At 53.2% G+C, this 26,977-nt stretch overlaps 8 protein-coding genes across 10 annotated transcripts; 5 read left to right on the top strand and 3 right to left on the bottom strand.

Annotated features, from left to right (window-relative positions):
- Positions 1-109: 109 nt before the first annotated feature.
- H257_09422 (hypothetical protein) lies at positions 110-838 on the top strand. The gene is made up of 5 exons (XM_009835633.1): positions 110-240; positions 303-350; positions 421-471; positions 523-672; positions 734-838. The coding sequence occupies exons 1-5, from the start codon at positions 133-135 to the stop codon at positions 782-784; spliced, it is 408 nt and encodes a 135-aa protein (XP_009833935.1). The 5' UTR covers positions 110-132; the 3' UTR covers positions 785-838.
- Positions 839-1,164: 326 nt separating this feature from the next.
- Positions 1,165-8,299, bottom strand: H257_09421 (hypothetical protein). The gene is made up of 10 exons (XM_009835632.1): positions 7,848-8,299; positions 7,659-7,789; positions 7,477-7,599; positions 6,265-7,411; positions 5,946-6,175; positions 4,831-5,870; positions 3,520-4,763; positions 3,042-3,470; positions 2,196-2,978; positions 1,165-2,141 (listed from the first exon to the last, which is right to left on the bottom strand). Exons 1-10 carry the CDS (start codon positions 8,190-8,192, stop codon positions 1,245-1,247), a joined length of 6,369 nt encoding a protein of 2,122 aa, XP_009833934.1. The 5' UTR covers positions 8,193-8,299; the 3' UTR covers positions 1,165-1,244.
- Positions 8,300-9,496: 1,197 nt separating this feature from the next.
- On the bottom strand, positions 9,497-14,068 carry H257_09420 (isoleucine-tRNA ligase). Its single transcript, XM_009835631.1, has 3 exons — positions 11,338-14,068; positions 10,618-11,058; positions 9,497-10,009 (listed from the first exon to the last, which is right to left on the bottom strand). The coding sequence occupies exons 1-3, from the start codon at positions 14,041-14,043 to the stop codon at positions 9,617-9,619; spliced, it is 3,540 nt and encodes a 1,179-aa protein (XP_009833933.1). The 5' UTR covers positions 14,044-14,068; the 3' UTR covers positions 9,497-9,616.
- Positions 14,069-14,707: 639 nt separating this feature from the next.
- On the top strand, positions 14,708-16,261 carry H257_09419 (fumarate hydratase, class II). The gene has a single exon (XM_009835630.1). The coding sequence runs from the start codon at positions 14,746-14,748 to the stop codon at positions 16,153-16,155; it is 1,410 nt and encodes a 469-aa protein (XP_009833932.1). The 5' UTR covers positions 14,708-14,745; the 3' UTR covers positions 16,156-16,261.
- A 163-nt stretch (positions 16,262-16,424) lies between these two features.
- H257_09418 (hypothetical protein) lies at positions 16,425-19,691 on the top strand. Its single transcript, XM_009835629.1, has 2 exons — positions 16,425-19,298; positions 19,368-19,691. Exons 1-2 carry the CDS (start codon positions 16,436-16,438, stop codon positions 19,508-19,510), a joined length of 3,006 nt encoding a protein of 1,001 aa, XP_009833931.1. The 5' UTR covers positions 16,425-16,435; the 3' UTR covers positions 19,511-19,691.
- A 907-nt stretch (positions 19,692-20,598) lies between these two features.
- H257_09417 (hypothetical protein) lies at positions 20,599-21,593 on the bottom strand. Its single transcript, XM_009835628.1, has one exon. It carries the CDS (start codon positions 21,490-21,492, stop codon positions 20,650-20,652), a length of 843 nt encoding a protein of 280 aa, XP_009833930.1. The 5' UTR covers positions 21,493-21,593; the 3' UTR covers positions 20,599-20,649.
- A 925-nt stretch (positions 21,594-22,518) lies between these two features.
- H257_09416 (hypothetical protein) lies at positions 22,519-23,310 on the top strand. Of its 3 annotated transcripts, XM_009835625.1 has the most exons (5): positions 22,519-22,657; positions 22,715-22,854; positions 22,913-23,042; positions 23,086-23,137; positions 23,190-23,310. In XM_009835625.1, exons 1-5 carry the CDS (start codon positions 22,566-22,568, stop codon positions 23,250-23,252), a joined length of 477 nt encoding a protein of 158 aa, XP_009833927.1. In that variant the 5' UTR covers positions 22,519-22,565; the 3' UTR covers positions 23,253-23,310. The 3 variants fall into 3 exon arrangements, with proteins under 3 accessions (XP_009833927.1, XP_009833928.1, XP_009833929.1); XM_009835626.1 differs by having other exon boundaries at positions 22,913-23,137; XM_009835627.1 differs by having other exon boundaries at positions 22,913-23,310.
- A 116-nt stretch (positions 23,311-23,426) lies between these two features.
- On the top strand, positions 23,427-26,615 carry H257_09415 (hypothetical protein). The gene is made up of 6 exons (XM_009835624.1): positions 23,427-24,136; positions 24,205-24,426; positions 24,486-24,640; positions 24,781-24,863; positions 24,931-26,391; positions 26,442-26,615. Exons 1-6 carry the CDS (start codon positions 23,505-23,507, stop codon positions 26,478-26,480), a joined length of 2,592 nt encoding a protein of 863 aa, XP_009833926.1. The 5' UTR covers positions 23,427-23,504; the 3' UTR covers positions 26,481-26,615.
- The last annotated feature ends 362 nt before the right edge of the window (positions 26,616-26,977 follow it).

Raw genomic sequence — 26,977 nt, 5'->3', positions numbered from 1 at the left:
ACAAATCCTAGTACATATGTATACCCCATAAGCTCCATGAAATCCTCACCATGCCTTTGTTCAGAATATTTCACCACAAGAAACTGCCCATTGAACTATTTTGATCAAAGTCGTCCTTGGCCAATTTGCAGGATGGCAAGTACTGCAGGTGCGGCCGCGGCAGAAGTGACGACCTCCCTGAAGGTGGACGTATGTGGAAGCCAGGAGTCCCTTGACCACGACAGCGGCAAGTTTTACACGGTGAGTATTGCTGCGGCCATCAATCCGTGGCAGCAAGTGATGATGCATTAACTGCTGCGAAGGAATACAAGTTGCGGTGCACGTTGAAAGGGGTGGACGGTCGGACACGGGTACACTTCCGATAATGAACCGTCACGACTCGGTGTCGATTCATTCAATACTCCATTTGTTGCTGTGCAGAGCTGGGAGACGCTTCGGCGATATCGGGAATTCTGCGCCATCGACATCTTGGTACACCCCGCAACGACAATTCGCCAAGTTCCACGTCATTCGTGTCCGTAGCTCCGCGAGAAGTACCCGCACTTGGCCAGCTCGTTCCCATCCCTACCTAGCAAGAAGTACTTGGGCTCGTCCTTGTCCAGCGATTTTGTCGACAGACGACAACGTCACCTCGGCGTGTACATCGATTCGCTGCTGTCGTTGTATCCTCAGGTAAGTCCATCATCCACGGCACACGCATCCTACGAACATATGGAAGCAACCCCATGCGTAGATTGTGCAAGACGAGATAGTCGACGAGTTCATCGAAGTGTCATGTCATTGAGTTCTACTTGTCCTAAGCCAAAAATGTCAATGCAAATCGTATTGCATTCCACCAGTTTCTACATGTAGTCTAGTTCATCCTTCAATCGACAAATCCTTTTCCAAGGCCAAACCTGGTACACTAGTTAGGCTGCTGATGTGCTGGCAACTACGGTAGTCCTGGTAAAATCTAGCTAGACCAGTTCAAATCATTCTGCTGGTTTACTAGCTCCTATAGTCTTGCAAAGCTAGCTAGGATGTACTTCGAACATTTCGTCATTGGCACATGTCCACGGTGGCGGTGCCTGCTACTAGTACCATTGTTGTGGAGATACATTGGTTGCTACAGAAGTGGTCAAAGCACTTTGCCAGTCAAGTACTGTATGCCAAGGTGGACAAACATTTTGATGTTCGCTAGCAAGGTTTGCATTCATTTGCCATCGCGTACGACAAACTCCATAACCCCATCATCGATATACATGTTATCCTTCGGCGGAAATGCCATCGTACGGCGACAGGCCAAACATGTTTTCGATCGTGTCGTCGGCGCCGTGGCCGATTAAATACTCGCCCACCACGCCTTCCTTGTCGTACGCCATGGCAAAGTGCAGCGCCGTGTTGCCTTGGGCATTTTTGTGGTTGACATTCGATCCTTTCAAGATCAAATACTCGACCATCTTTTGGTTGACGTTTTGCGCGGCCGTGAGCAGTAGTGTGTTGCCCTTGTCGTCCTCTGTGTTGACATCAAACCCCGCTTCGACGCTTTCGATCAGCCGCTTGAGCCGGCCGTTGCGCGCCTGGCTGAACGCCGTCTCCATGTCTGGCACCCCCTTGCGAGCATTGTCCGACGCATCCTCGCTCTCCACCGCGCTCACTTTCATGCGCTCGGTGGAGCTCAGCGGCAGATACTTCTTCCTCGACACCAACAGCTTCAAAATATGCGCCTTGTGGGTCACCCCCAGGATGTCGGACAAGTCCTCCGGCCGCAGCTCCAGCAGCAACGCGCCGTCCACCGCGCCTTCCTTAAATGCTTGCTTATACTGCGACAGAGATAGCACATCCAGCCATCGACACACATCGTCGATGGCCCAATCGCGCATGGCATTCGGGAACGGCTGCTTGAGGGCTTCGAGGGCCTCTTGTTCCCGCTTCTTCTTCTCTTCAAGCTCTGCCTTCTTCTTCTTGGACGCAGCATCTAACAACTCGGCGCTCCCAACTTGCAGCCGCTTCATCATCGGGATGTTGGCGGCGGCGGCGGCAGCCGCTGCAGTCGCAGCGGTTTCCGCCGTACTCGATATCGCCGACGCCGTCGTGTCGGCATTGATGTCCCGCAGACTCTTGAGCATGTTCAGCGAGCTGAAGTACGACAGCGACATGGACTAGTACCATGTACTAGTATGAGCCACGGCAATGGAGTCGTTGGTGGGACTTACCATGAACTGGAACTTCATCAGTTCTTCGGTAGATTCAAAGATCGCCTGGGATTTCTTTTCATGCTCCTTGGCCTTCATGGCGGTGGCGGCGGCGGCGGCGGCGGACGTGGCGGTGGCTGTCTCGAGCTCGATCCCTTTCTCCCGGATCATGTCCAGTTCGTACTTTTGCTCTTCCAACAGCTCCATGAGGTTGCGCTGCAGCCGCGTGAATTCGCGGTCCTTTCGCATGCGCGCGGCCTCCATGTCGCTGAGCTTCCCCTCCATCTCCTCCAGCGCGTGCTTCTTGGCCTGCACGTCGTTGAACACGCTCGTGAATTCCGCCTCGAGCTCCTTCTTCTTCTTCTCACGCTCAGCGCGCTTGATATGGATGGCCATTTCTATGGCGTAAGCTTCTGCTTGCCGCTTCCGCGCCTCCTCTTTGGTTTCAAAGCCCCCCGTTTCATTCGGCTGGTTCAACACAATGCCATTGCCAAGGGGGACGGTGTTGTCCACGCCCTTGGTGCGCAACATCTCCGCTTCATGGGTGAGTTCGTGGAGGTCGGTTTCGATCTGGTCGATCTCGAGAAGCTCCCGCTCCAGCACGGCCAACTCCTTTTGCGATTCCGTCAAGCTCGAGTGAATCTCCGACACTTTGAGCTCGGCCTGCTCTTGCGCGCGGTGCAAGGCGTCGATCTCTTGTTGCTGACGCTCGAATTCGGCCTTGGACTCTTCAATTCGCTTGAGCCCGAGCGACAATTTCTCTGGTCCTGGCGCGGCGCCTTGCCACTCTTTCATCTTGCTCACCTACATATGTACATGCATAAGATGTATTCCGACAACTAATCACCCTTGCTAGTATGTGCATACCTTGGTGCGAGCCAAATGCCCGCGGACGACGCGCTGGATCTCGTTTGCCGCCAGCGTCCGCACTCTCGACCCCAAGTACTTGTCCTTTTCCCGATACATCTTGTACGTGGCTTGAAGTTTGGTCGCTTTGGCATGCAGTATTTGAATACGAGCAAACGACTGCCGAATATCCCCGACACGCTTGCGCCCGACATACCCACGATACACCCGTTGAATAAACACGGCGTACTTGTTGCGGAGGGTGTGGCGGTACGCCCGCCGCGCCTTGGACCCCTTGTAGCATCGTTGGATGGTCAGCGTGGCTTCGTCGTATTCGATTCGAAGCCGCGTCACTTCCTTGTGCTTTCGCGTGCGTATCCTTGCGAGAGCCCCCCTCGCCACGCGGACGATCGTCGCTCCATCTTGTTCACGTTTCAGGTCAAATGCAAACTACCGTCTTGTTAGTATCCTGAAAAAGAGATGTTTATTGATACACCACCTCGTTGCGAAGGTGGTGGAGTGTGCATTGCGCGAGGTAGCGCCGTATGGTGGCTTGAACTATCACCGCCATGGAATCCCGTAGCTTGGATTCCGCCTCCATTTGCTGCACTTTAGCCACCTTGTCCCGTTCAGCTTGTGCTAAGGCCATTTGTTTCTTGACGAGTTCGTACTCTTCGACCTTCAGCACGCCGACCTTTCGTTTGCGTTCGTCTTCTGCTTCGAGTTCTTCAAACAAGTTTGTGATCGTCGGTTGCGCGGGCGGCGCCCCGACAACGTTGTCCAGCACGAGGTCTTCCATAGTCGAATGGGCTAGTACGGCCTCGATAGTATCCCGAGGTAGATCACTACTACTGGCGTTGTTCTCCGCCGAATCTATCGAGTCCAACCAGCCCTTCCCTTGTGTGTCGCCTGCTAGCAGCATCTTTTGCTGTTCCCGTTGGACTTCATCCTGCCAAAGGGTAGCTTCCAGCGCTTGGTGATCTTGAGTTCGCGCCGCTTTCTGTCCGAGGAATTCGAGCTCCAGCAGCCGCAAGCGCTCATTGTCCTCGTCCTCCCACTGCTTCCGCCGCAGCTCTTGCTCGTGTCGCAAGGTAGATAACCTCCGTTCCACGTCCTGCTTGTCCAGTAACTGCTTTTCCATTGCCAGCGCCTCGGCGGCCGCCACTTGGTCACTCAGCTTCGCCCTCGTTCGCTCCATATCTGCGTCGTACGAGGTGTTGGTTGGTGGCGCATAGCTGACTTTATAGCCGTCGGGGGGTTGTTTCTTTTCAAGAACTAGTTCAACTGTCGGAGGTTTCACACCGCCACCGCCTTGCTTGAACAATGTTAGCCGAGGAGGCTGACTGGCAGCTAGTTTAACTTTGACATTGTCTTTGGCGCTAACTTTCGCGACGTCTGCTGTATTGGACGGCTCGTCAATGGGCTTGATCGCGGGTGTTGATAGTTGATTGGTAGTGATCGCGGTAGCCGCTAGCTCCTCGTTTTGGGTAGGGTCGTCTTCGCTGTCCTTCGGACCAACGCTGTCGTTCATGGCACTGGTCGGCCACGCCACCAGAAACTCGAGCAAGTCGCAGATGTACGTCTTGGATTCTTGGCGAACTTCGTGGCCAGCTCGAAGCCACGCGACGAACGCGCTTTTTTCACTTTTCGCGTTGAGGGTGTTGCTTAGCAACTGCCTGGCCTTGGCGTTCAAGTCACCTTTGCTGCTGTGTTGATGCGACCAAATATGCGAACACGCTCGTCCTAGTGAACAGTTCAAAGTTCGAGTTTCAGTCGTCTATCCAACACAATGCTACAGATATGATGAAACCTTCGAGGAACGGATCGACGTTCGTAGGAGCGACCATTCCATTTTCGACAGACTGCACGACAACCAGCGGCACTGCCACCTCGCGCAACTGCGCCACAAGGTCGACATGATGCAGCGCGCCTTTGCAAATGCGGATGCGGCCTTCGAGGGAGATGGCGTTGGTGACGGCGGTGTAGATGCTCAGGGCCATGTTCGGATCGACCTTGGCCACATATGCATCCGAGAACAAAAACTTGCTCAAGTACGTCAGCGGCAGGTCTGGGCGGTTGGGCGGTAAGCACGAAAACAGGTTTAGAGCGCCGTGGAGGATGCCCGCGAGTTGCGCGTCAATCTTGGCAAAGGCGTTGACGAGCACGATCGAGGCCAAGCTTGGCCACAACCGGCCATATTGAATCGCCAGACACGTGGCAATGTTGCCGCCGTTCCCAAACCCCACCACATGAAACGGCACGGAGAGAAGGAACGCCGCCGACGTGTGCAAGTGCGTGAGCAGTTCGTACACACACTGCGATGTAAACAAGTTGTTCAACACGTGAACAGTTGTGGTCGTCTGTTGTTGTTGGGGGGGGAGGGTGGTGGTGGTGTTGAGGTGGTCGTCTGTTCGTTCCACGGGGTACTGCGTGCCGGCTTGGCCCGGGAAATTGAAAAACAAAATCTGGCACCCGGGGTGGTTCTTGACCACCGACCGAAAAAATACTTTGGTCGCGTCCAGCGTATCGAAAAAATCGTGGCACACGACCAAGTTGGCCTTGGTCAATGCAACGTCCACCATCCCCACGACTTCGTACGGGATCATCGTCACGCCGTCCTTGCAGCGAAACGTGTGCTGCAGCAGCGGGCTGTCGTCTCGGGTGGCTTGGGTTGGCCCACACAACCGAGTCATTTGCTTGGCTTGGACTACCGACTTCATGGCGGTAGTAGTCGTTGGATCCGTTTTCACGGGAGGATGATTTGCAATCGATCGGATCTTGGCAGTGAACTTCTTGGTTGGTGGTTCGTGCCCTTGCAACAACGTGTACGCGTCCACCACCGCGACCGTCCTAGTCATCATATTTTGTGTCCAAAGTTGGTTGCCATATATTTATTTTTTTAGTTTTGAATGACAACGTGGGTACCAGTCACAAAACTTCGCCGCGCATTTCCAAATGGGGGTGATCACGTCGCTGTTGTAGAGGGCGTTGGACATGTACAACCGCGCGCGATGGATTTGACTCGACGTAAGGGCATTCAAATCCAATTGGGTCAACAGCGTCATGATTTTGTCGCCTTGGGAAAGCTCTTTTTTGGCATTAGCCCACACCTTTTGCATCACAGCGTCGTCGTCACCGCCGCCGGAGGACGACTCCTACGATTGAATATATGGTGAGTCCACGTAGTTTCGAACGCGGTATGTGCTGAATGAAGAATATACGTAGTTTAGTCGGTCGTCCATACCGGCGGGATGACTGTATCCCCGAGCAGAAGGATCATCAACACACTCGTGACCATGGCTACCGCCGGTGGTGGGTGCACAAAGCTCCGCAGCTCGGCCACGTCAACTTTGGTGATGGTGCGCAACACGGTCTGGACGCGCGTCCACGCCACCTCCCACGGAAGTTGAGGGCTTTCCGAAAGCAGTTTCGTTGCAAATTGATCCACGACGCTTTTCTGGCTGTCGACGGATGGCTCGTGCCTCCGTTTGCCTTTTTTCGATACCGAGAGCTTCTTCAGCGCTTTCGACCGGGCTTCGTCGATAAGCGTGTAGAACGCAAAGCAGTTGGCACATACGTCGCAGTCCTGGTAGTAATACCCCGGGAACGACTCGCCGAGGGCTTCGCCGTCGCCAAAATACTCTTGGGCCAAGTAGTCGCAGCTCTCGCCACTCAAGTACCGCCGCACAAACAGCGCGACAAGGTCCTTTTCCGCCCGCGTTTGCGCAATGCACTTGAACGGCACGCGATGTGTTGGTTTGGCTGCCACCTTAGTGGTGTCATGTTTGGGTGAAAGTGGGTTGTTGTTGTCGTCGGCTGACTTGACTGGCGACCCGAGACGTTGCTCGTACTTGAGCGCTTTCGAAGACAGCGTGCTGGATCCTTTGGGAAACCCGAGCAAACTCTCGCGGTGGGCATCCGCCATCCGGCCGCTCGGGTCGATCACCGTCGAGCAGTAGTCGCCACAGCAGCCGGATTTCTGGCTCGAGCCCAAATACGTGGCAGACAGCGCGCGGCGCTCAAGTTTTGACAGCCCACCATTGGCGATGGCAGGTGACGACAACGCGTTCGGAGGAGGGGGGACCAAGGAGGTCAAGCCACGGGGGTTGGGCTTGGGGTGTTTGGACGATTGTAGCTGGGCCATGATGGCTTCCACCGCTCGTTCGTCGGGCGCCATCAGCTCCTCCAGCTTGGCGCGCGCGAGCATGCGCTGGGTGGTCGCAGACGGTCCTAGGCTGGTGCAGGAAGAGGCTTCCTTTTTCATCTTGGGCACATGCAGTGGCGTCGTTTCAAACTCGTGGGTTTGGACCAAAAACAGCACCCCGCAGTCATCCACGGCGTAATGCACAACGCATCGCACGACTTTGCACTTGCGACTCTTTTCCACGCGCCTAGCATGATCGGCATGAGACGACGCGGTGGCGATGACGGCATGAATGGTCTGGATGCAGCGTACCCGATGACCGTGGACGTCATGAGATCCATGGCTTTTGTGAGCTGGGTATCCATGCACGTGATGCGTTGCGCCCCCAACGCAATGCGGAACGACTTGGACTGGGCCTTGCCGTGTTTGTTGACACTATCAAACGACGCTTCAATAAACTTATCGACCTTTGCTGTCGTGGATCGGGCTTATACCTGAAATCATGTTCAAAGTTGGCAAAGCGGCCGGCGTGGAGCTCGCCCTTGGGATTCACAAACGCGTGCAACGACATGGAACCACGGGGCAACTTCTCCAGCAACGCCAACAACTCGGCCGCCGACAGCAACTAAATGCAGCCACCAGCCACATGAAACCGACGATGGATCTCCTACAGGTGCTCGTACCTCGCAGTCGGCGCACTGGTCGCGCCAGAGCACCGCCACATGCTGCGCGTGGTTCTTCTCGTAGGCCAACCCCACCCGCGTAAACGCTTGGCAGATGTTTTGCGCAGTGACGTTCTTGGCCATTTTCCTCGCCACAAAGCCGTCCTTTGTCGTAAAGTACCAGGCCGTGATCTCGCCCCCACTAATAAAGATTGTGTCCAGCATGTCCAGCGCCATCAAGTCCCCGTCGTTGGTCAAGCTTGTGCATACAAACTCCCACGAACGCGACTGCCGCACCTGGTCGAGGTTCACCGTGGGCACTTGGTCGCGAGTAATGTGTTTGAGGGGTGTGTGTCGTCGATCCATACGAACGTTAGTGTTTGCAATACTCAATTGTCACGACAAATGGGGCGGGGGCGGCGGGATGGCGGAGGCAGCCTCCCTCAAGCATCGATTGACTTTCTAAATTTGACCTGTAACCGTTTTTTCCTGTAACTGGCAACCCCACACAATCCGACGACGTTGTCCATAACGTTAACAAAATGAAATGTAATATTGTGCATTTCACCCAACTATTTGGACTTGAGAGTCATTTCACCAAATCATAGCATTCGAATCCTTTTGATCCGATTTAATCTTGTACACACTATTCGATACAACGAGGAGTATATATGTGGTTTTGCCCAATACGGAGGGGTCAAACGTTTGGATTGGCAACAAAATGGAAAATTCGTGATTTGATTGGCCCAGGCGGTTCTTTAGTCGATTAAGACATTGGATTCTCCCAAGGGCTCCAGTTTTGATTCGATTTGACAATACCGCCGGTCTGAATGAATACATACAGTGCATACCGTGTCCCATCTTCATTCACCACACACATGAATAATGATGCTGTTTACTCCAGAGTATTTTTTTTATCGAAGCTTTTCTTATTTTTACTGTTAGTAAATCTTTTACTTCTTATCAATTTTTTGTTCAAAAAAATCATGAAATGTTAACTTATAATAAATTATGTTAGATTATTAAAGCGATCTCTCCCTACAGCTCGCTGCGATGATCATATTGTTGTGTTTATTGCGACAATCGACATATTAACCAAGAATCGGCAGAAAAGTGAGCCAATCCGATTGTAGGAAATCAACCATCAACATATAATTAGTGTATGACTTTAATTAGTGTGATTGGCATCGCAACTATACAAAACTCAGTACCTACAACAAATCCATAGATTTGGCGAATCAGTACAAAAGTCCAAATTTTGGGTAAACCGACAATAATACAGTATCATAGACCAACTAACAGTAAGCAGCGCTTCCAAGTACTATTAATAGTATTGTTCATTCGATTCGAAATTGGAGTGTTTGGGTACTCAATCGAATGAGCAGCACCAAATCGGTAGAGAATCGATGGACCAATCAAAACACAAAACATGAATGAACTAGCCAATCAAATCCACTCTACGAATAATTCAACATCGAATTAGTGTGTGATAGAATTAGTGTGAAAGTTAGTACAAAGAATCGATCGATAGATTTGGCGCATCAACACAAAAGTCCAAATATATTGGGTAAAAGGACAATATGTGAAGTGTTGTGCTGTGGTAGTATAAATATTTACTAGAGCACTATAATTTTTTTGTGTTCCATTGTGGTTGATGTGATCAACAAGGGTCTGGCAATATAGTACGCACGTCATACAATTTTGAGTTTACAAACACAAGCATATACATGTGTCTATCTATCGACTGTCGGTAGCGTGTATGCAGCCAGTTAGTCGCCGTGGACTCTTTATTAGACCATCCACTTGAACGTCGCGCTCAACGTAGGGGTGTGGGCGACCTTGTCCTTAGGCTCAAAGAACAGGTCTTTGTTGTTGACCAGCTGCACCACTTCATCTTGGATGGTCACGGTGATCGCGCCCTCGGCATCCGCCGCCACAATGTCGCGCACCTTGGCGTACTCCATCGTGGCCACATATGCATGCGCATGTTGCAGGGCCACGTCGTTGTTTTCAGTGATGTCGGCAAACAAGATGGCAGGCCGCGCGACAAAGATCTCGACCGACGACCCCGCAAACTCCGACACTTCCGACACAATCGTCACGCTGTTGTGGGGCTTGAGCGATAGCGGGGCGGGTACCGTGCCAAGTGTGCCCGCGACCGTCGCCACAAATTGCTCGACTGCCTACGAGATATATCCATCAACACCTGTTGATATATATATATATATATATTGTCAAATCGATTATTCGAAATTGGAGCCGTCACCAGAAAAAGAATAGGACTGCTAAAGCCAATCAAATCACGTTCTGCTTCGAATTTTTGCCAATCCAAACGTTGGATTTGACCCAATCTCTCCCTCCGCATTGGGCAAAACCAATATAATTGAAACAAATAGATTCGAAAGATATTTGGCAACATGACTCATACGAGTCCAAATTTGGGAGAAATACACTATATACATATATATATATGCACATATTAGCTGTGTTTATCCCCAATCAAAACGAGGCAGACGAAGCGTCTAGCTGAAAAATATCGGATTACAGGAACGCATCATCCGCTCCACCAATCAGCGCGTGTAACTTCAATTAGTGTGATGGGTCGAACATATATATATATATATATATATATATATGTTCGACCCATCACACTAATTGTCTGTGAATATATATATATATATTCACAGACAACACACAAACATTCGATCGATAAATTTATTGGTGGCGGCAACTATCAGTCCAAAAATAATAATAATAAATGCCCGATATATTTTCTCCAAACGCACAATACCTGGGAAATCGGACCAGCATTCGCGTCGCCTTCTTGAAAGTACACGTGAACCTTGTCACCCACGACCAGCCCCGCCTTCTTGCGCAGCTTTTGCACTCGGTTGACAAACTCCCTCGCAAATCCTTGGCTTCGAAGGGCGTCATCTTCGCGGACATCGATTACGACCATGAGGCGGCCATCTGGCGACACATCGGCTTCGTAGATGGACTTGTCGCCCTTGAAGTCGCGCTTGACGAGCAAATCGTCCCCAGAAAGCACCACGTTATCGTTCAAAGTGATGGTTTGGGTGGTTTGGTACTGCAGCGCCTGCTCGTGGGTCAACGCTTCGACTTGCTTTTTCACGGCGGCGAGCCCCTTGCCCAGCTTTTTGCCCAATACTTTGTTGTTTACTTCCACCTTGAGCGTGCACCACGCCTTTTCGTCGGCGGCAAACTCCAAGTCCTATGATCCCCACGATCAATCCATGGATAAGCCAATTAGAATGAGTCACATGCATCAATATATATATATATATATCCATATATATCCATATGCATGCTATTGTGAAAGTCGCTATAAACGTCCAAAAGTTATTCGCGTGGTAATCAATATTGATTCACGCGGGAGATTCTGATTGGTGGAATATCCTTGGCCTTTTTGCAAGAGCCAATCCAATCCACTCAAAAATAGATTATTAGCCAATAGCGTCGATTCTTCCAAGAGTTATGAGAGTCAACGTACCCGCATGTTCAATTCATCGTGAATGTACACCGACACGTCCTTCAAGTCGGCTAGCACGGCGGCATCGCTGCACACAACCACCACACGTTTGACGGGGTTCTTGAGGCTAATATTGCGGCGTTCGCGGACGACGCGGCCCATCTCGATGACGCTCTGCAGCGTCGCCATGCGCTGTTCGGCCTTGTCATTCAATCGGGTTTCATCCACGTCTGGGATCATCAAAAAGTGGATGCTCTTGGCCGAGCCGTCGCTATCTTCGTGGCGCGTGGCGAGCGAAGACGCCAAAGTCGCCTTGGGGTGGTACAGCTTCAAAAACTGATACATGTACTCGGTCAAGAAGGGCGTGAACGGCGCCATGAGCTTGCACAGCGTGTACAAGACGTCAAACAGCGCAGACAACGCGACTTGCGCCGCCTCGGGGCCTTCCGCCCCCTTGAGTCGGTTCCGGTTCAGCCGTACGTACCACTTGGTCAGCTGGTCGATAAACCCGACGAGGCGCGGCACCACCGTGTACAGCCGGTACGCGGCCATTTCAGCGCGGACAAACTGGATCAAGCTGTGCAGCGCCGCGACGATCCATGCGTCCATGACGTTGGTGTACGCGACGGCGGTCGTGGGCACAAACACCGTCGTGTCGCGCTCCAGCCGGTCGACGTTTTGCACAAAGAATCGCGCAGAGTTATACCATGGGAGGAACAGGTCGCGGATGATGCCCATGACGCCAGCTTCCTGGAACTTGAGCGGTTCGGCGCGGACCACGGGCGAGTTGATCAGGTACAATCGGAGCGCGTCGGCGCCGTACTTGGAAAAGATATCGGCGGGGTCGGGGTAGTTCTTGAGCGACTTGCTCATCTTGCGGCCGTCTTCGGCGAGCACGAGGCCGTTTACAATCAAGTTTTTGAACGGTGGTTGGTCAAACAAGGCAGTGCCGATCACCATGAGCGTGTAAAACCACCCGCGGGTCTGGTCCAACCCTTCTGCGATAAAGTCGGCGGGAAACCCATCGTGGAACTTGTCCTTGTTCTCAAACGGGTAGTGCTGCTGCGCATATGGCATCGACCCCGACTCGAACCAACAGTCAAACACTTCAGGCACGCGGCGGAGGACGCCGCGGCCCGTCCGGCTCGGGATCGTAATCTCGTCCATAAACTCGCGATGGAGGTCCGTGATGGCATCGACCCCCGACAGCGCCTTGAGCTCTTGGATAGACCCAACGCACACCACTTCTTCGTAGTCGTCGCTTACCCACAGCGGCAGCGGCGTGCCCCAGAACCGCCCGCGGCTAACGTTCCAGTCTTTCCCATCCACGAGCCAGTTGTGGAACCGCTTCTCTTTTACAAAAGCTGGTACCCAGTGGGTCTTTTGGTTGTTGGCAATGATCTTGTCTTTGATCTTTTCCACGTTCACAAACCACCCTGGCACGGCGCGGTAGATCAGCGGCGTGCCGCTGCGGTAGCAGAACGGATAGCTGTGCACAAAGGTGTTCTTGCTCACGAGGCGGTCCCGCGCCTTGAGGTCCTTGCAGATGACGTCGTCGGCATCCTTCACATACAGCCCCTGGACCAGCGGCACTTGGTCTGTGAACTTGCCGTTGTCGTCCAGCGGGTCTGGCAGCAACGTTTTGGTTACGACGCCGTTCTTGAGGCACACGCGGTAATCTTCTTCGCCATACGCTGGCGCTTGATGGACAATGCCGGTACCGCCGTCTGACGTCACGTACTTGTCGGCGAGCACTTGAAACGCATGTGGCCAGTCGGCAAACGTGTCGAACAGCGGCACGTACGTCTTGCCCACGAGCGTCGAGCCTTTGAACGGCGCGCCGACTATTTCAAACTCAGACCCGGCCACGTACCCCTTCTTGTCGACCTTGGGGTACACTTGGACAAGCCGCGTGTGTGCGACGATGTAAAACTTGTCAGATTTCAAATCCTTGACCTTGATGTAGTCGAGGTCGGGGTTGACGCACAGGGCCAAGTTGGATGGAAGCGTCCATGGAGTGGTCGTCCATGCCAGTAAACTCGTGGATTCGTCGCCGACGACCGGGAACGACACGACGACGCTCGGGTCGGGCGTGTCGCGGTAGTCCTGGTTCGCTTCAAAGTTGGAGAGAGACGTGTTGCATGCCGTCGAGTAGGGCAGGATCTTGAAGCCGCGGTACACCAAGTCCTTTTGGAACATGGTCGCAAACACGTGCCACACGCTCTCCATGTACCACGGCTCCATGGTCTTGTAGTCGTTCTTGCAGTCGATCCACCGACCCAAGCGCGCGACGGTGGTCTCCCACTCCTTCGTGTACCGCTGCACGATGCCGCGGCACTCGTTGTTGTACTTGTCGATCCCCATCGCCAACACCTCTTCCTTTGTGTGGATGTTGAGCTTCTTGTTGATCTCAAACTCCACCGGCAACCCGTGGCAATCCCACCCGAAGCGGCGTTCCACGTAGTGCCCCGTTTGATGCGCAAAGCGCGTCACAATGTCCTTGATCGTACCCGCGAGGATGTGGCCGTGGTGCGGCAAGCCTGTCGCGAACGGCGGGCCGTCGTAAAACGTAAACGGCTTGCGGTCCTTGGACAGGCGAAGCGACGTCTGGAACGCATCCAGCTCTTGCCACAACTCCAGCGTCTTCAGTTCCTCATCGGGGAACGACAGGCGCTCCGGAAGGCGCACGTTGGCATGCGGCGACGACGACGGCTTACTCTTGGTCATGTCAGAACCACCACCCAAATTCAAGTTATGAATCTTCCTGTGAAATGCTCATGTGTCCGGATAATGTTCTTGTGGTCTCGCGTCAAATCCATCACTTTTTAATATTTTCAAATCCTTAACTAGAAGAGTACTACTTAACTACCTAGTACAGTAGCTGCGTTTGCTATCCCCTGTGAGTGATGGGCATATCATGAAGTAGATTATTGACTGACACATATGCTAATACTAGACCGCACTGAAGGTCGACACACGTCAAGTTGAGGGAGCTTGGACACGCCAATAGGAACCAGAACTATCATACTAGTATTCATGAAACCATAGATGGACTTTTAACAATATTAAAACTCCCAGAGGTTCCTTTCCGTGAGTCGGGTCTGCGCAGGCGTAACATCAATTCACGTTAGGCTAATGTGTTGATCACCCATACTGTAGCTTTTCATACACAAATGTACTACCGGTCATGGGACACAACTGTAAGTCTTAAGCTTAGAGCGAACACCTTTTGACGGATATTGGAGAAAATTCTCCAATCTTTTTGCTGAAAAATCCGTTCATATATTTCGACGAAAAGATGCAAATCATCCGGAAAGCGTTACGCGTCGCTGATTGGTCCAAATTGGAGCGGCGTTGAAGACATGCGTGAGGTTGACACATCACTTTGTGACAAAGACTGACTTCCACGCGACGTCAACAGTCGACACGATGGCAGCAGCAGCTCCAACCTACCGCATTGAGAAGGACACGATGGGCGAGATCCAAGTCGAGTCACATCGGTATTGGGGGGCCCAGACCCAGCGCTCCCTGGAGAATTTCACCATCGGCGGGCAGCGCATGCCGGTCGAGATTATTCGCGCGTTTGCGATTCTCAAGAAAGCAGCGGCGCAAGCCAACCACGAGCTGGGCGTGCTCTCTGCTGACAAGGCGGCGTTGATCAGCTCTGTGTGCGACGAGATCTCGTCGGGTGCATTGGACGCCGAATTCCCGCTCGTGGTGTGGCAAACCGGATCGGGCACCCAGAGCAACATGAACGTGAACGAAGTTGTGGCCAACCGCGCTCATGTGGTGACCGGCGGCAGTCTGTTGGACGCCAAGAAGACTATCCACCCCAACGACGATGTGAACAAGTCGCAGTCATCCAACGACACGTTCCCCACCGCCATGTCCATCGCCGCGTACAAGCTCGTGGTGGACAACACACTTCCGAACGCGAGGAAACTCCGTCACACGCTCCAGAACAAAGTCGACCAGTTCCGCGACGTCATCAAGATCGGGCGCACGCATCTCATGGACGCGACGCCGCTGACGCTAGGCATGGAGTTCTCGGGGTATGTCGCGCAGCTAGACCATGCCATCCGGGCCATCGAAGCCACATTAGACCACTTGTCCGAGCTCGCGCTGGGCGGGACCGCCGTCGGCACCGGCCTCAACACCCCTCCCGGCTACGACGTGCTCGTGGCGGCCAAAATCGCGGCGCTGTCTGGCCATCCTTTCAAGACCGCGGCAAACAAGTTTGAGTCCCTCGCGGCACACGACGCGATCGTCGGGTCCTCCGGGGCCCTCAAGAAGCTGGCGGTCAGCTTGATGAAGATCGCCAGCGACGTCCGGCTGCTCTCGTCCGGACCTCGCTGCGGCATTGGCGAGATCAGCATCCCCGAAAACGAACCTGGCTCGTCTATCATGCCCGGGAAGGTGAACCCGACGCAGTGCGAGGCCATGACGATGGTCTGTGCGCAAGTGATCGGCAACGACACGGCCATCAGCATCGGCGGTATGAGCGGCCACTTTGAGCTGAACGTGTTCAAGCCCTTGATCATCTTTAACTTTTTGATGTCGGCACGCCTCCTGGGCGACGCCTGTGACTCGTTTGATAAGCACTGCGCCGTGGGTATCCAGGCCAACCCTGTTGTCATTGAGCGGCATCTAGAGAACTCGCTAATGCTGGTCACGGGACTGAACACGCACATTGGCTACGACAACGCCGCCAAGATCGCCAAGAAGGCTCACAAGGAAGGCACGACGCTCCGCCAAGCTGCGCTCGACCTCAAGCTGCTCACGTCGGAACAGTATGATCAATGGGTTGTGCCGCGCAATATGATTGGCAGCTTGCAATAAGAGTACTATGATACCTACTGTAGTCGTTTATACTGTCATAACTTGTGGCAAATATGTTGGAATGCCAAGACAACAACTAGTTGTTCATGGATTACTTACTTGTGGCAACTACAATATCGCAAATATGAAATTGCATCGCGCGAGTCGGCCTACGATGGTGGTGGCTATCTCGAGTAGAATAGCAATCCACCGCATTATAGGACATAGAGTAATGACGTTATCGATGGAAGTGGGCCACCTGTTACGTTGCCAGTTACAAGATACTTACAGCAGTTACGAAATGGAACCGACCAACAGCGCCGAGGCCGACGCCGCGGCGACCAAAGGCGGAACACTCCAAGGCGACGCCACAGAAGTAGCGGCAGGTGAAGATGCTGGTACCAACGTCTTCCGTCGTTGTTCTACGCCATTGGATGGAACTGAGGGTGGTTCTGGTCACGGGGGTGGAACTACAGCGTCGCCATGGCTGCCATTCATCGACGACGCCACAGGCGCAACGTATTACTACAACCAAGAAACGCAAGAGATAAGTTGGACTGACCCGGCTATCTCGTCGAATCAAGGTACCGACAGCAGCGGGGCCAGCGACAGACGACCATTCCCAGGCGCATCGTCGCGTCCGACTTCGGCGACTCAACCAGTCGTGGTACCGGTCAAATCTGGGGACAACAACCCGATCGGTCTCTGGCCATTTAGTGCAATCGATAGCGAAATCACATCGACGGAGGACGGTGGGGTTGGTAACGTTATGGCCGAAGTAGGGGGAGAAACAGCAGTCGAGTTGCGCCTGACATCGTCCGAGGCAAACGTTTTGCTAGAGCGCAAGGAGTCGCGCGGAGTAACTTCGTTGCTCGAAGCAGACGACGACGACGACGGTGAAATTCTGCTGCTGCACAATCAAATGATGGAGAACAACAAGAGCACAATGATCGCCCTTGACCAAGGCGCTGATGAATCGCACGTGGAGGCCATTGATAACGTCATTATCCATCCCCAAGACGACACAGACACAGGCGAGAAGAACCCGTCGAGCGAAATGCAAAGCAGCCGCCGTCCCAGCACGAATGATGTGAGGTCACTTGGTTCGGGCCATTCAATTGAGCCGCATCAAGTGCTACTCAACTCGTCGGTTGATACCAACAATGGCCCTTCGCCTCGTGATGTGGATGCCAGTGACAGACCACCACATCCAGTGGACCTACATGCAGATGGAGGCTGCATTAACATCATTGGTGACAAGCCAACTTTGAACCACGAAGGGGCTGACCCGACAGTGGACGCCCCCAACGATGTAATTGATGCAGCTTCAAGGGAGGACAATAATTCTTCAATGCCCATCGATGCAGCAGAGGACACGACCTATCCCTCACTGACCAACAACCTCCCAGAAGTTGTGTTGGACCTGCAGCCGAGTATAATTGAGCAGTTCAATAAGTGTCCTGACTCAAGTAACGCCTTGGCAACCCCAACAGCGAACATCATCGACGTAGCTATTGCGACAGTGCAGCCGATGGAAGAGGACACGACATCGACGAAGACATTGGTGCCCCCCGTTGACACTCAAACAACAATGTCAGATTCCCCCACTCAACCCGATCCTCTCAGCATTGCCAAGGACGACAAATCAGCCGTACAGCTACCACCACTATCACCCCAAATCATACCCGGCACCATGGCAGCCCCTGCAGGCTCAACGGAAGCAATACCGTCCACCCAAGTAATCAATTCCAAGAGCCCAACAGAGCAAGCTCTCAAGACAACCCAAGATGGCAGCCCTTCGACATCCTTTCCAGCTGACATTTGCCCGGCGACGGAATTCTCGTCTCAACCCCTTCACGACCTGACGGCTACAACGTGGGTCGAAGCGTATGACGACCAGCGAAGCCGGAGCTACTACTACGACCCAGTCACGAGCGCCGTGTCGTGGGACCACCCCGGTGGGCTCCTGGCATCGGCTCAGCAAAATGCCCCGATACAACCACCCGCCAACCCCCCCTCTACAGCATCGACGGAACCTCCTCGATCGTCACGTCGCCCTTCGTTGCAACCCCCCGTCGATGATGGCCAAGACGCCCATGCACAGGAATCGGATTCAACAGAAAACACTCCGTCGCGTCACAACCTTGATCAGGATGATGACCCTGTCAACTCCACCAGCACAACACCACCCCACACAATATCCGACTTGACGGCGACAGAACAACCAATAGTACCCTTTCGTGATCCTAACGAACGTCTCGAACCACTACCACCACCCTTGGAGACTACAAAGTGTGCGGTCGAGAAAGCATCTACATCTCACCCGAATGAAGCCCCCACCACAGAACCTCCAGAGCCCTCCGCCTCTTCGACCCCTACAACCCAACGACAGTCTCGACGCCAAGAAGCAGAGGCCGCTCGGACACAGGCGTGGGCCAGTGACGTGGCGTCCTGGCAGCGGCTCTTCAACCAAGCGTCCAACCAGTACCACACTCTGGTCGAGCAGATGCAGGAGGCGGTGGCGGCGCGCGAGGCGGCTGTGGCACGAGAGGTCGGTAGCCGGGACATGCGGAAGCGGCAGTTTGCCGCATTGCTGAGCAACAATGCAGCAATTGCTCCACTGTCTCCATGGGACGTTATGGCCCGCAACATCGTGGGGGTCGACTTGAAGCGGTTGTTGCAAGACATCATCGACGACCCTGCCAAGTACCCCTCGATCCTTCAGCCGTCCGCCAAGTCCAAACAACAAACGCCCGCAGAGGTGCAGCAGCAGCTCCTGCGCGTGCGCAACAAAGACGGCGACTCGCTGCTGCACTTGGCCGTGTGGAAAGGTTCGGTCATCAAGGTGAAGCACCTCCTCTCCCTCGGCGCCGACGTCAACCTGGTTGATAACAGCGTCACACAGTGGACCCCCCTCCATGAAGCCGCCAGATCCGGCCATATCCCCATGACCAAGCTCCTCCTCAGCGCCGGCGCCGCTATTGCCGCCACGGACGCGGCCGGCGACACGGCGCTGCACTGGGCCTGTCGAGGCAACCACTCGACCATCGTCAAGGTCCTCCTGCACGCCGACCCGACCTTTGCCACCCTCCACGCGGCCAACCACAAGCGGAAGACGCCACTGGATCTGGCCAAGAAGCCCATGCTGCGCTCGTTCCTTCAAGGTATGTAACCAAACGCTCAATCTTGTGTTGTCCTTATTCGTGGGTCTTTGGTCCTGGATTGGGCGATAGATATTCTAGCCATGCACCACTCTAAGCCGACGGCCCCTGGTCTGTCCACTGTCCGAAGCAGCAGCAGCAGCTCCATGCTCAAGTCTGGACGATCCGACAAGTCCGTTCGTCCCATCTATCCGTCGAAGCGGAACCATCTCTAAGACCACCGTCACCACCACCATGTCACAGGCAATCTTGATGATGGTGAATGAACAAGTGCTAATAATTGTGTTTATCCACACGGCGCCGTTCAAACTCTTCTTCGTTGACCAGTTTTGAAGTCATCCTAGTAAGAGATCATCTAACAAATCTTGTTGGAAATCAATTTATATCTCGTGTACATTTTGGAGTTTCTCAACCAAAATGTCCTTTTATCCGAAACGACCAATTGCCAACATCCTTGCACATGTAATTCTGGGCACATATTGTGCTTTCGAGTGAAATTTCGTGTTTTGGCGTGGTTACTCCCTGGAATTTAAATCGATTTGATTGGCTACTTCAGATGAGCACAAATTTATTAGCCAATCAAAACAATGAAATTCAACCAATCAGATCGATTGTGGTCGATTACACCCCCTCCCCAAATTTGTACTATTAATAGTATCAAATCGACAATAAAGGATCTATTTGTGTTTGGATCACGAGAAATATCCAACTTTCAAATCTTTGGGTCAGTCATAACTAACTATAGACGCACTTTGTACATTTCGATGCATTGTCCACGGCGAAGAATAACTCCATTCTCGTTGGCATTCCCTCAACCAAATGAGATAGGTAGCTTTGGGCAATTTCCCGCCACTATATTTTTGCAGGATTTGACCCTTCAATTGCGCCTTGGTGTCGAATGGATGACCATTCGCATACACTTTTCGAGCTAGCACCCCCAAACGATAACTCAGGGCTCTTTGCAGGCCAAGGATATCGTAGCCCATGGCATCGCCTCTTACCACGCCATCGGTGAGCGAGAATGATGGATACTAGCGGTATCCTGCTGGAATACGTACGGCCTGGCTACTTGACGTACTTACTACCTTTTGCAGCGTTGTACAGAGCCGCTTTGCTTTGCCAAACATGTAGAAATGCCTGTTGGTTCTAGTGTCGGAAACCAGTAGTGTCGCTGTGTCTTTCATCGATCAACTAAAGGCAACTAATTACCCATCCCCCAACAAGAGTACATAAACGTACATGTAGGTTGACGGCGTCTTTGCACTACTATACACTGCACTTTGCATCGACATTGCATCATGAATGGTATCGAACTTGTGTGTTATTTTTTACTTATTATGTTGCTGCCCTGACCCTACAAGATGGTACACGACTTGAAGAAACTCGACGACGACGACTTGACCGGGCCGCGCCGCTGCCGCGCCTCCACGATGAACTGCTCGAAGACGGCGTTCACATTGGTGCCCGTGAGTGCACTCGTTTCAATATACCCAGCGTTGTACGACCTCGCGACCCGCCGACCCTCGTCGCTCGTGACTTGGCACTTGGACGGATCTTGCTCCACCAGGTCTTTCTTGTTGGCCACGACGACGATGGGCGGCAGTGTCTTCTTGGTCTCGTTAATCTGTAGATGGAGCTCGAAGAACGCATGCAGTTCATGCAGACTCGTGCGCGAGTCCATCGCGTACACGAAGATGTACCCATCCTTGCCCATCATCCACTGCGGCCGCAGCGACTCGAAGTCGTCTTGGCCTGCCGTGTCGAGGATCTCCAACATGCACAGGCGATTCGACACCTCCATCGTCTTTCTGTACGCGTCTTCGATCGTTGGGTCCCAATCCTGCACAAAGTAGTCCTTGACGAAGCGCAGTGTCAGCGCCGACTTGCCCACGCCGCCGCTGCCCAGCACCGACACATGGAACGTCTCTTGCCCGGACGAGCCCGCTGCAGACGTCGACGACGACGGATGAGACCGGTAGAACGCTTCCCCACATGACACGTACACGTGATCGTTGTTCTGCAGTTCGTCGACGCTTTGGACTTCGGCACCGGACGCCAAGAAGAGTCGCTTTGCACGGACAGCGAGCTTCTTGCTCGCCGCCGCCTTTAGCTTGGCCAGACTGTCCGACTTCTTCATGGGCAGCACCCGTCCCTGTGATCCAGCCTCATTCTTATACACAAACAGTCGCACTTCCATCCTTTCGGTCACTTAGATTCGTTGCGTTACCGCCGGTACCAGGTTGCTAGTGCCGCCGAATAAGCTGATTGCCGAAGTTTCAGGGGGCGTACGTGGTGGACAGATACTTTCGTCATTCAAAACAGCTCATATCAACTTTGTTGTGTTCTATAGTTAATCCATCGATTGTTTACAAACCCCAATATAAATGTATAGGCTATCCAATCTCTTAAGAACTTTTTTGATTCACGTGGAACCTTCTCCAGATGGTAGTAACCTCATTATCCGGATGTAATGCCATCGTCATTAAAGGATTGTGCATGAAGAAGACTTCGTTCTTTAGCGGCTGTAGGTTCTGCCGCCGCACCCAATTCACGACAGCGTCGAAGACGACTGTGACGAAATTCCTTGTGAGTGCACTTTTCTTGACGTAGCGCGCCTTGAACACAGCCGCCACTCGACGCCCTTCTTTCCTTGTCACTTGGCACCGCTTCTGCATCACACCTCTGTTGTTTTTTGCCACGAGAATGATCGGTGGCATCGGTCGACTGTACACGTTGAGCTGTACATGGGTGAAACATTCCGATCCATAATCCATTGCGCGCAAAGCGACTCTTAAGAATTCTGTTCCTCCGTGTCCGAGTCGTAAGAGCACTCGTAGAACACTTCGCCATACGACCCATCAAGCGTATCGTTGTGCTGGACTTGGTCCATCGACTGCGCTTCCGCACCGGACTCGGACATGCAGGTTGGCGCCACATGCGGCCTTGAGCGTACCCAGTAAAACCGACGTCGTCGCGGAGTGACGTGGATTGAAGGTGACTTGTTGGTACGATGAATGTCGTTTCGATCATCCAGATAATCGAAAAGGCACATAGAGATGATTGGCTAAAATATTGATAATCTCGTCCATCAATTGGCTAGCTTTAGTTATCCGTATACCAACCAGTTTCCTTTCGACGGTTACACGGTTGAAAGTACTGGTGGAGCATGGTTTGATTGGCTGAATTGTGTTCTTTCAAGCCCATCGATTGGCCAGATGACGCTTTTCTAACTCCCATCCAAAGAACGCCACCGATCGATCGAACAGCGTGATGACATCTACCTTACCGCGACTGCTTCGCCGACTGCCTCTGCGCCATGGAGTAACTTCCAGGCGGCTCTTCCACGCCACACCATCGCTCCAGTACGTGCGACGTGATGGCATCATTGGTGTATGAATATGCATTCACCGAGGGTGCAGGCATGGTGGCGCGGCAGCTGCAAACGGACCGACAGTTCCGTTGAAGTTTCGATTGAAAGACGGGTCCATCAAGGTCGTGGATGCGCAAATTGGCACATCCATCTTGGATGTCGCCCACAAGTATGACATCGACCTCGAAGGTACACGCATGATCCATCCTCCTCATGCACGGCATCGCATTCACGTCATGTGCTACAGGCGCGTGCGAGTCGTCCTTGGCATGCTCCACGTGCCACGTGATCATCGAAGAAGATCTATTTGACAAGCTCCCTGAGCCGAGTGAGGAAGAAGAAGACATGCTCGACTTGGCGTTCGGCCTCACGGCAACGTAGGCGTTTGGACGTGTCCATTAGATTCTGACCACTTTTCAGGTCGCGTCTCGGCTGCCAAGTGATGGTCTCCCCCGAGATGGAGAACTCAGTGGTAATCCCACTAACCTCGTTCATGCGCGTTCTCCTCAACCACTGTCATGTAGGTGACGTTACCGCTGGCCACCCGAAACTTCTACGTTGACGGCCATGTCCCCAAACCTCATTAGTGCAAACTCGTTTATCTCCCTAAATGTAATGATAGAACCCTGCAATGAACGTTATGGTTGTGTAACTTGCAGATGGCTGTTCTGCAGTGTTATCGATCGTCAAGCCACATGCTTGGTTCCTAACGTTATCAAGGATTCCTGTAACTGTTGTCGAAACAGTTTCAGTTTTGGTTACGGCGCAGTCACGTGGCTACCGCGGGTTGGTTTCCAAACTTTTACCACCATAAGAGGCATCCCAGTGACCACAACACCATGCTATCAACCACACCGCTGGACGGCGAGTCTACCCCTACGAATACCGCGCTAAACCCCATCTGTCCTACGTTTCCACTCACTACGTCGGTGGTGGCACCTTCGCATGCGTCCACCACGACGGCCACGCGCTCTCGGCGTCTCCCTCCCGGCGCGGTTCACTGGCCAAATCTTGGCGATTCGTTGAAGTGTCAGGTCAAGCGAGGCCTCACCAAAGCCTACCAGTCGATCTTGGAGCTCCAAGCTGAAGGTCTCATCCACCTGTCGATGACCAAGTCCATGGACGCTGCTGCCATTGCGCACATCGAAGCCCATCACAAGGATGTCACAGCCAGTCTCCAGGCGGTCGTCGCCGATACGCTGTCACATACCAACGCCACCGTGGACAACACCATCGTGACCCTGCAGACCGAGTACGACGCCCAACGACGTGTGGTGTTTGACGAGATCAACGCGCACAAGCTCACGACGGACCTAGCCCTCAAGCGGACGCGGGTGGCCATGGCCAAAGAAACGCACAGATTCACGAGCCTCGAGACGTGTCTTCGACGGGACGAGATGCACGTGCTGGAGTCACAGCATCAAGCGCGCATCCAATCCCTAAGGGACGAGATGGCAGCCAAGGATGCTGCGTACGTGTACTCTCAACGTCGCCCTCTCCGATTGCCACGTCATAATCTGACGATTTCACGATGGGTAGCCACGTGGACATATTGCTGCGTCAGAAATCTGCGTTCGTCGACATCGAACGCTTCAGCCAGAAACTGCAAACTGCCCTCGACGATGCGTTGCTAGAAGTCGAGCGCGTGAAAAAGCTAGACCACCAGCGCTACACCAACAACACTGCCGTGAGCACCATCTCCGAGTCGTATGTGACATCGTTGCGCCATGCGGTCGCGGCCGCGAACGAGCACACGGAACAGTACATCCCTGATTCTTGGTCGAAATATAAGACGACGATGATGGATGGAATGTGGTTAGGATGCGAGTGGAGCTGGAGCAACAGACCAAGGCAAACGAAACCCTCGAGCGCGTCAAGGCGGCGCTAGACGACTCGGTGGGGCGGTTAACCCATGAGCTCAAGACGGCGCGAGACCTTCTGGCAGAGTCGGCGCGCGAATTGATTTCGCTGCAAGGTACTGCTAAATACTTAGGCTCAACCTCCTCGACAGCTTAACATCATCTGTGGTGTGGTGTGTTCGTTTATTCAGTTTCTGGGGATAAAGCTGTGAGCACTTGCTTTGGTTGATTGACATCGAGAGTTTGTCGTATCCAGAGATTCAAGCGACCACGGCCAAGGACCTCGCCGGTTGCCGCGTGACTATCCAAGACTTCAAAAATCGTGCGGACAAGCTCACCGTACGTATAACTAACGACCTGGCATGTTGCCGTGGATACCTTCGTTTTGTGACTGCTGGATCTGTAGAATGAACTCAACGCCCAGACAGACCTCGTGTTGACGTGCGACGACTGCGTTGCGGACCTGAAAACCCAGCTGGAAAGTCATACCAAACATGTCGAGCGTATCACCGCCGAACATGCACTTGCGAGGGAGGTGTGGGTAGCCGAGACGGCGCAGCTCCGAGATAGTCGCGCGTCCGACGCCGCTACGATCGACAAGTTGTATGGGAAGTTGGCTTTGTTGGGCTATGACAAGGACATGTTGGACATGTACGCGTCACCCAGGAGTGTCACCACCAGTCCGATACCCCCCACAGGTGCAAGCCATCCCCCCACGGGGGCTGCTCCTACTATCCACGTAACCACTGGCCGCCCGCCCATGACCTCGATCGTGGCGGTGGGCAGACGATGCCAAGGGGTCACCGCCAGTCGCGATTCCAATCACTACGATGGCCTCGTCCAAGTCCTGCAGCGCGAACAGATTGACCTTGCCGACGACAAGGCGCAGCGACTGTTCGACCTTGAAGCGTCCATTCGAGCGAGTGTGACCAGCCAGCTCACGTACGAGTTCAAGCGCACGTTTTCCAAACAGTTGCGCCAACGCATGCAGCAGGAGCGGTTCTTTCTCATGGAAAAGATCGACAGCATCGTCGCCATGGCGGCCGTTGAGGAGCGCGCGGCCAAGCGACTCTTAGCAAAGCAAGCCAAAGCGGTGGGCCGACGTGTGTCGCTGCGGGGGGTCCCAGAGACGACCATGACATTGCGAAAGGTCAAGGCCACGATCACCCAAGCTTACGATGCGATGGGTGTGATTGAGTGGAACGGGGAAGACGTGGCCGAGATGAAGCGAGAAGTGGCGGCCTTGACCAAGGACAACGCCGACCTCGCGGCCGCCGTCGCGGACTTGGAAAGCAAAGTGGAGATCCAACTGTTGAGTTTGGCCGAAGCCGAGTTGTTTCAAAAGGAGCGCGATATGCTGTTGGTGGAACTAACCAAAAAGTTTAACGCAGTGACAGGCGAAGTCGCCACGTTGAAGCGAGAAAACAAAGCGTATGATGGGGGAGACAGTGGTAGTAACAACCAGCATCACGTCGACGAAGCCACGTACAACATGCCCCTGTCCGTGCAAGGCCACTTCCCGCACATGGACCGCCGCCCCGTCAAATCGACGACCTCCCTTTCCACCAGGCCCCAGTCGGCCGCTGCTGCATGCTGCCCGACGCCAACCCCCAAAAGCACCCCCCCCCTCGTCTCAAACAGTGTAGCAGTGAAAACGCAGAGACCTGCCACGTCGATATCGACCAAGAAGCATCCGCAGCTACCGTTGGCTCACAAGCACCAGCTTCGACCAAACCAAGACCAACACCCGAAACGACCCCCTGAGCACGTTCGCAGTGCGTTGAAGTGGGAGCTGTTGGGCGATAAACACAGCGAAGGTCCGACGAAGGACGTCGTTGTCTCGAGTGCATGGGTGGGCGAGGCAGGGGTAAGTTATTTGTGTTGTGTGATGTTGGACCTCTAAACGCTCTGTACTAGATGAAAACCATCCTCGACCGTCGACGGCATCGAAAGTAACGACGAACGACGCCGTGTCGACAAGAGGAAGGAATATCTTGCGTCGAATGCACTGGATCTTCGTACCTGTTGTGTACTCCGTTGTGTATATACCCTTTTCAACTTGCGACACCACCATGTACAGTATACTTTGTACAGTATGAATCGGCGGCTACAAGGCCAGCAGTGCCATAGATGTGATGTTTTGTTAAGGTCAAAGGCCAGGGCAAGCCAGGTATAGTTCCAGTAGCCGACGACCACTCAGTGCAGCGAATTGACTGTGTAGTAAAGAGCAGTTGAAGCTGGAGCATCCTGCTAAACACCTCTATTTATTATTGTGCTTTTCACATATTTTGCCCGTTGTTTTAGCTCCTAAAACCATCCAAAGTTTAATCTAAACTGAAGTTGCACTCGACGTAAAAGTAAGCTTCCCCATCGTTCTGTCATTGGCTGATCTAAAACTTGCGTTGTTTTACTAAAACTACTTCGTTTTATTAACTCCCGTGGCCAAGCAGTCA

Source organism: Aphanomyces astaci (genome assembly GCF_000520075.1).
Source record: "Aphanomyces astaci strain APO3 unplaced genomic scaffold supercont1.23, whole genome shotgun sequence".
Classification (NCBI taxonomy): domain Eukaryota; phylum Oomycota; class Saprolegniomycetes; order Saprolegniales; family Verrucalvaceae; genus Aphanomyces; species Aphanomyces astaci.
The sequence above is the reverse complement of the archived record's forward strand: the minus strand, read 5'-3'. Positions and strand labels throughout refer to the sequence as shown.